The sequence below is a fragment of the Buteo buteo genome, chromosome 8 (assembly GCF_964188355.1).
Source record: "Buteo buteo chromosome 8, bButBut1.hap1.1, whole genome shotgun sequence".
NCBI lineage: Eukaryota > Metazoa > Chordata > Aves > Accipitriformes > Accipitridae > Buteo > Buteo buteo.
In genome coordinates, this window is record NC_134178.1 from 47,094,935 (window position 1) to 47,103,207 (window position 8,273).

General features: G+C 44.0%; 1 protein-coding gene across 3 annotated transcripts; it reads right to left on the minus strand.

The window, feature by feature from the left end:
* Window positions 1–75: 75 nt before the first annotated feature.
* On the minus strand, window positions 76–5,147 carry TMEM139 (transmembrane protein 139). Of its 3 annotated transcripts, XM_075034793.1 has the most exons (4): window positions 4,612–5,138; window positions 3,862–3,933; window positions 3,279–3,587; window positions 76–1,925 (listed from the first exon to the last, which is right to left on the minus strand). In XM_075034793.1, exons 3-4 carry the CDS (start codon window positions 3,524–3,526, stop codon window positions 1,514–1,516), a joined length of 660 nt encoding a protein of 219 aa, XP_074890894.1. In that variant the 5' UTR covers window positions 3,527–3,587; window positions 3,862–3,933; window positions 4,612–5,138; the 3' UTR covers window positions 76–1,513. The 3 variants fall into 3 exon arrangements, with proteins under 3 accessions (XP_074890894.1, XP_074890895.1, XP_074890893.1); XM_075034794.1 differs by lacking the exon at window positions 3,862–3,933 and having other exon boundaries at window positions 5,024–5,147; XM_075034792.1 differs by lacking the exon at window positions 3,862–3,933.
* Between the last annotated feature and the right edge of the window lie 3,126 nt (window positions 5,148–8,273).

The following is an 8,273-nucleotide window of genomic DNA, read 5'->3' on the forward strand; positions in this document are numbered from 1 at the left end:
GCAAAAGCACGGCTTTATGGAGTGTTTCTTTGGGGAGAAAAAACTAGTGATGACACCAGGTATTTTTAATGCGGTCCTGTTTATTTATAAACAACATAAAAGGTCTTTTTTTAGTTTGAACTATAAAGAATCAAACAGAAATAATTTATTTGCTTCTAGCCTATGGTTTGACGGTTCCTCATATGAATTAAAGATGACACAGTCGTATGAGACAAGGCTGTGATGATTGCTGCTCTCCTTCATAAGGAGATTCGGACCACCATATTTCTTTTTTTATTTTATTTGGACATTCACCAGACATGAATGTCTCTTTGCATACTGCAGACCACTTTAGTGCTGCAGAGCCTATCAGCTTAACTCACCCATTTTAAACGACCACACAGCATCACTGATCAGTGATCAGTGGAGGTAGAACCTGGCTGCAGCCTAGAGCTGTCATGATGATGAATGCATATGCCTCGGGACTGTGATTCTCAGGTGCCGTCCGTCGCAGCTGTGGCCTTGTCAGACAGAGCGGCCCTTTCCAGAGTCCAGAGAGAAGCCTCCGTGCACAGCATTGCTACGGAGAACTGGAGAACTCTCCAGGATGACAGTAAGGTACCTCAAGCTATCAATGCTTGGGGATGTAGTACAGCAGAGAAATACACCCTCCTGTACAGCTCCGCAGACTGGCAGTCCAGGCAGAGGATGCATATATGTGTATGTGTTCCACTGCTGGACTTTCTTGTGGGAGAAAAACTGCTATTATCTCCCTCTTGTCCACCACTGCAGGCTGTGTGGGACGAGAACCTTGTGAACAATAGTTCTTTCATGGTGCCATGCTCGGCATCAGCTTTTCAACCCCAAGTGACAGGTATCAGGTGGTGCCAGCTTCCAGATGAAGACAGCCACCCTCCCCTCGGTTACACTGCGGTGCGGCACAGCTGAGGATGCGGAGCAAGTGCAGCAGAGGAGTAGCATCAAACAGCACAGACCATAAATTTGTGTTGCTGCAAAACAGCAACTTGGGGAACTGCAGCCTCAGTCTCTCCATACGGATTTTAGGGTGGCTGAACAGCTCTCAACAATACTGCTGTTTGTAATGCACAGGCAGAACCTACTTAGTGCTGTTTCTGTTCCTCCCCTTTCCCAGGCAGCTTCTCCTGGCTGCTTCCCACAGTCCTTCTTCAGAGGTCCTTTGGCAACTTTGTCACTTCTCGTGATTCACTCTCCTCCCCCATAAAGGTGTATCTCCAGTTGGAGAATTGTTGCCATATATAACACAACTTTCCTCACAGTGTTTTTATGCATCTGCCAAGAAAAAGCATTGTGGTATTGCATTGATTTGTATTTTGTGCAAAAAGATTCTAGTGACTTCAGAAGCTGTGTCTGTAGTTCAGCTCTGGTTTAAAGAATGGTGGGACAAACTTTTATGGTTTCAGGCGTGAAAAATCTCAGCTCTTTCACCTTCCCTCTAGGAGCATCCTGTACTGGGGTGAGGATTTGGTTCCGCATTCATGGAAGGTGAAATTAATCATAATACAGAGGAGGGCTGGAAAGCCTCTTCAAAGACCTCATCATTGATGGCACTCTCATAAGCAGGTGGTGGAGTGAGTGGCTCCAGTGGCTCAAGCCTGTCTTCAATACCCTTCACTTCATGGATGTCCGAAACAAACCGCTGCAGTCTTGGGGGCAGCACCAGCTGCAGCTGCATCCTGGAGCCAGTGTCTGTCTCAGAGGTGTGCCTTGTGTCTGCTGCCACTGACACCCTGAGAGCCTCCACCATAATCTCTTCTTGGGCAGATGATTCAATAACTACATTGTAGGGAGGCGGCTCATTCAGCGGTGAGGGCACTAAGCCTGGATTGGATGCAATCGTCCATATTGCTGGAACCGACATGGTCATCACCTCCTCATAGGGGGGTGCTTCATAGGCAGCGTTTACCCTATGTGTGAAGAGAGGAATGGCCGTTACACTGGTTATTTTACTGCTTGGTTTATGCAGATGCAGGTGGTCCAGATAATGTACTATAGGGACCATGCTACAATCAGTAGGTGGGACTGAGACAGGGTGTCTCACGTGGTATTACTCTATGTGATATTCTGCCACTGGATGAGCTCGCTTGTCCACCAACTTAATGTCTTGCTTCCTGGCCTAGAGAATGGCTCATCTGACCATTTTCTCAGAGCAACCAGAATAGGTGAAGAAACCAACACTGTTCAGTTCAGTGTCCTAGGCTTAGCTTAATGTCCCTCGTTTAAAATCTCCTACCAGTTAAAATTTATTACTAATAACTACTAACTACTAATTATTCCTTGGAATAAAACAGGACCTTACTTTTTTAATACATTAGCTCAATAGTCATCTGGTTTTAAGAAGTGGAGAAAATCAAGTATTTTCGTTTAGTTTAAACAAGGACTAACTATTCTGTAAAAGAGTATCTGCAGAGAAAAATGTTACTTTAGAAACATTTTCCTTTTTAGGTCATATTCTTAAATAAACAGATACTAATTTTCTTCTAGTATGCCCCCAAGCTAGCAAAGCCCAATATAGACTTCTTTTTATGTACTCTTTCTGAAAATAAACACATCATTACATTTTTGCCTTCCTTTAAAACCTGTATTTGAGAATGTCAAGTCATTTATGGGTGTGGATAATGATTATCTGGATTATACAGACAAGGAAGCAAAGATACAAATAAAGTTAAACTCTTCAACAACAGTAGGCAAATTGGGGTTACATTAGGTGATACTGAGAAACTGCAAATGTACATGAAGCCAAAAAGATGTGGGAGTGTTCAGAGCCTCTTAAAATCAGGGTTTTATCAGTGTCAAGTTGGGTTTTTAAGACTGGAAACACACCCAGTTACAGGTTCCTTTTAAAAAGTTTGCCGAGAAACAGTTGCTCTGGAGATAAGGTTTATAGAGATAAACTCAGCTAAGATTCAGTATTGCTTCAGCTTTTTTTCTTTTTCCGTGTCTGACTCATTGTTTGGCAAGACGGGATTACTCAAAGAAAAATAAAACAAGGCCTGGATCTGTTTAACCTTGGAAGTTGTTAGTGTATCAATTCCTGGGGGGAAGAAATTATATATTGGAGGGGATACACAGGACATGAGTGGCATAGACATTTGCAACCTCCACCTGAAGAATGAAGGAAAACAACCTAAATAGAACTTTTGCCTCCTGGAATGGGGTCTGTGTTTGGTGCCCTAGGGGAAGAGCAGCAAAACAATATGTAAAATGGCTGTGACTGAGGGGCGAGAGTTAAAGTAAAGAATAACCATGTTGCTGCTTACCCTGCTTGGCTTTGCCTGTTTGGAGGTATCTCATTTGTGTCATGTCGGTGCTGATTCCTCAGGTAACACTCAACAAACACACTCAGCAAATAGCCGATCAGACACACTCCCCCCACCCCTAGGAAGAAATAGCCTACTGGGTTGATGTTAGATGAAATGGCCAGCATGGTGACCCCGATGAGAAGAGCAGCAGTGAAAAGAAGCAACAAGGCTTGGCGGATGTTCTTCCAGTGTGTCTCCAACCACATGGTTGTATAGATGGTGGTAGCAGACAGTTGAGAACAGATGAGCAGTTATGGGGACAGACATCTGTGGGAGACAGAATAGTTTTTTCAATGTGAAACGTGAGCATACAAAGACGTTATCAGTATCGCGACCAAAATAAGAAGGTACATACTTAAGTACATGCCATCATGAGAACATGCAGCTATGCACATATCTAATAAGCCTGGGAAATCTGTGCATGAATGCATGCCAATGTAAATGTACTAGAATTTCCTATGTGAATGCATATTGAATAATGGGAACACTTGGGCACCCAGTTGCAAGACGTAAAATGCATAAATAGACCATCAGCACTTACTGCCAGGCTCGTCCAAAAAGGTCTAGCTTCTTAATAGAACTCAGAGCAGTCTAGGATGCAGATTTGAGTTTACTACGAAAGTGAAACACGGAATAACTTTAAAGGTTAATTCTAGGACATTTGTACATTGCATAATGAACATTCAGATACTAGTTCAGATCCCGGAAGAAAAGTAGCATTATTATTGGGGCTGTCTGCCCTGGTAAATTGAGAGTCTAACTTCAGTGTAGCGTTATAGCAATGACATTACTTTAAGTGCTAGATATAGCTGGAGTATGTCTGTTCCTGCAAAACGTAGGCGTGTGTTTGAATATTTGCCTATATCTTCAGTTCTTTTTCTGTTGATGTGCTTTTTTCCGTCATTCTCAAACACAAGAGCCCCTCCTGTCCCCCATTCTAAACCCCATCTCTGTGAAAGAGACAGCAGTTGTCACTGTGTGCAGTCAATATGAAATGAATGCCAGGGATCTGTGGTATTCAAGAATACCATAATTAAAGAGTCATCTTGCATATACTAACCTACATATATCCCACTGTTTTGACGAAGATCCCTTTGAAGGAAAAAAGCACGACACAGTGGACATATTTTTTATGAATATGCATCTCCAAACAAATACAGTTTTATATAGTTCCATGTTACATTGTGTTCTTTTGCACACTAAATGTGTTCCCTTGTTACAGCAAAAATAGTTAAATGTATATATACAAATGCCAGAAAAAGAAACACATTCTTTTTCAGCATATACTTACCAGAGAGAGGTTTCGGTAGGTAGGAGCAGTCATGTTTTAACTTCTCTCTTCATCACAAGGAAAATTGCACATGCTCTTTTGTCCCTGCTCCTTCACCTTCTGAACTGAGGATGGGACACCAGTAAAAATTCTCCCTTCCTCCTTTTGAGTTTTCTTGTAGGCAGACAACAGATTTTTTTCGAAACTAAAAGCCGGGAACTAGTGAATATGGGAAGGTAGCAAACGATGGGAAGATCCTGTTGTACAAGTTTTGCGTGGGAAACTGGAACCTTATTTTTCCAGGTTTGGAATCCAAAGCAATTTCTAGACGATCGCGTACCTTCTACTCTTTTGCAGCTCTTCTAGGTCTGTCCCACAAAAGCAGGAAACTCATTAGGAAAGAGGGCGGAGTGAGCAGTGGGGGAGTGCTTACCTTTGTTGGATCTGTTTGGTCTGCTTTACTTCAGTGAGAGAAACTGCCCTGAAAATTATGTTCTCCCCTCCACGTAGCAGAGGAGTCTTGATCTCTGCCTCACAAAGCAGGAAGGACTGCTGGCCCAGCCCACATCACATGGCCCACACGTAAATCTATTTATGAATTCTATAAAATGTAAATCTATACATTTTTCTATCCTGATTGGGTGCTGTTTGTTTGTCCAATGTTGTTTTATGCCCTCTTTGATTTTACAAAAAAAAGGAAAGGAGACAATGGGTTATTATTTCACAGAGGGCTGAGTTAAAATCCTTTTTACTCCCTGATGTATGTGGGAATGAGGAGTACTGATAAGCAACAGAACAGGTACTGAATTACTTCGTGAAGTCTGTTATCTGAACCTTTAGTGTGTGTCTGAAAATAGAATTAGAAAATAAAATAAAATAAGATAAAATAAAATAAGAAAGACAAGACTATTTCACTTGGAAGGCACCTACAACAATGACCTAGTCCAACTGCCTGACCACTTCAGGGCTGACCAAAAGTTAAAGCATGTTATTAAGGGCATTGTCCAAATGTCTCTCCAACACTGACAGGCTTGGGGCATCGACCACATCTCCAGGAAGCCTGTTCAAGTGTATGACCACCCTCTCAGTAAAGAAATGTTTCCTAATGTCCAGTCTAAACCTCCCCTGGCACAGCTTTGGCCCGTTCCCAGGCATCCTATCACTGGGTAGCAGGGAGAAGAGATCAGCACCTCCCCTTCCCCTTCCCCTCCTCAGGAAGCTGTCGAGAGCAATGAGGTCGCCCCTCAGCCTCCTCTTCTCCAAACTAGACAAGCCCAAAGTCCTCAGCCACTCCTCAGAGGACATGCCTTCCAGCCCTGTCACCGGCTTTGTGGCCTTCCTCTGGACACACTCAAGGACCTTCACATCGTTCTTAAACCGTGGGGCCCAGAACGGCACACAGTACTCAAGGTGAGGCTGTACCAACGCCGAATACAGCGGGTTCATCCCCTCTCTTGACTGGCCGGTTATGCCGTGTTTGATGCCCCCCAGGATGGGGTTTGCCCTCTTGGCTGCCAGGGCACACACTGCTGACCCCTGTTGAGCCTCCTGTCAACCAGCACCCCCAGATCCCTTTCCGCAGGGCTGCTCTCCAGCCACCCCTCTCCCAGTTTATACTTGTGCCTGGTGTTACTGCATCCCAGGTGCAGAATTCAGCATTTGTTCTTGTTAAATTTCATGCCATTGATGATTGCCCAGCGCTCCAATCTATCTAGATCCCTCTGCAAGGCCTCTTGTCCCTCGAGAGAGTCAACAGCACCTCCCAGTTGGGTATCATCAGCAAACTTGCTAATGGTGCATTCAACTCCTGCATCCAGATCATTGACAGAAATAGCGAACAGAACTGGCAGCAGAATTGAGCCCTGAAGAACACTGCTGGTGACCCGGTGCCAGCCAGATGTAGCCCCATTCACTAGAACCCTTTGAGCCCTGCTTCACCCAGTGCACCGTGTAGCTGCTCATCTCACAGCTGGACAACTTTTCCAGAAAGATACCATGGGGAACAGTATTGAAAGCCTTACTAAAATACAGAAAAATTACATCTACTGCCTTCCCTTCATCCACTAGGTGGGCAGCATTATAGTGGAAGGATATCAAATTAGTTAGACAGGACTTTCCCTTTGTGAACCCATGTTGACTGTGCCTGATGATTGCATTGTTCTTTAAATGCCTTTTGATAGTACCCAGTATAATCTTCTCCATAATTTTTCCAGGTACTGAGGTTAGACTAACAGGTCTGTAGTTCCCTGGGTCTTCCCTCACGCCCTTCTTGTAAATTGTAATAACACTGGCTAACTTCCAGTCAGCAGGGACCTCCCCGGACTCCCAAGACGTTTGGTAGATGATTGAGGGGGGTCCTGCCATAACATCTGCTAGCTCCTTTGGTACTCTGGGATGAATCCCATCAGGTCCCATGAACTTGTGAACATTCAGCTGATGCAGCTGGTGCCTTACAATTTCAGTGTTCACAAAGGGAAAGTCACTGTTCCCACACTTGTGGTCCTCCGACTCAAGGGGACTGGGCAGCCCAAGGTCTATCAGTATATTAAAGACTGAGACAAAAAAACACATTGATGTGCCTCTGCTTTTTCTTCATCCCTATTACTCAGGTGACCATCTTGAACAAGTATGTGCACAATGTTTTCTTTAGACCTCCTCTTGCTATTAACATACTTTTAAAAGCCCTTCTTGTTAGCTGGAGCAACACTGGGCAGTTTCAACTCTAACTGAGATTTGGCCATTTCATGTCTCCTCCCTGCATATATGAACCACAGCTCTGTAATCTTCCTGCAACGCCTGACCTCACTTCCAGACATCATACAATTTCTTTTTCCTCTTGAGCTCCATGAGTTCCCTGTACAGCCAAGATGGTCTTCTGCCCTGCTTGCTTGACTTACGACACAGTGGAATTGCCTGCTCCTGTGCTTCTAAAAGGTGGTTCTTAAAGACTGATCAGCACTCATGGACTCCTAAGCCCTCAAAAGCAGATTCCCAGGGGACGCTGCTAAGTAGCTCCCTGAATAGCTTAAAGTTTGCTCTCTTGAAATCCAGAGCAGAAACTCTGCTGTCCTTTTTTCTCATTACACTGAAAACTTTAAACTCAACCATTCATGATCACTTGTGGCCAAGACAGCCACTTATCATCACATCTCCCACGAGTCCTTCTCTATTCACAAATAGCAAGTCTAGGAGGGCGTCTTTCCTAGTTGGCTTACTGAGCACCTGTGACAAGAAGTTATCTCCTACAAACTTCAAGAATTTACAAGACCTGCTCGTCTCAGCAGTATGATATTCCCAGTTGATGTCTGGGAAGTTGAAATATTCCATAAGGACAAGGGCTACCAATGCTGAAATTTCTCTTAATTGCCTATAGAATAACTCATCAGTACTTACATCATTGGAAGTTCTCAAACACTATAGTGCGAATTACCTCCAGGAGCTGACTGCAGCTCATGTTTGCCTGTAGTAGGAAGATGTCCTACTGCTAAATATTTATTAATAGTATTCAGGTTGGAAGATTGGGCCAACAAGAATTGCATGAGGTTTAACAAAGCTAAGTGTAAAGTCATGCATGTGCAGAATAATCACAAGCAGCAGTAGAGGCTGGGGTCTGAGTGACTGGGATGCAGCTCTGCTGAAATAGACCTGATGGTCACGATGAACAGCAAGCTCAGCAGGAGTCA

Excerpts from the sequence above, each read along its gene's own strand:
- TMEM139 (XM_075034794.1), bottom strand. The coding sequence starts at position 3,526 with ATGTGGTTGGAGACACACTGGAAGAACATCCGCCAAGCCTTGTTGCTT. Across the intron at positions 1,926-3,278 it reads AACAGGCAAAGCCAAGCAGG|GGTAAACGCTGCCTATGAAG; the intron begins GTAAGCAGCAAC and ends CTTCACACATAG.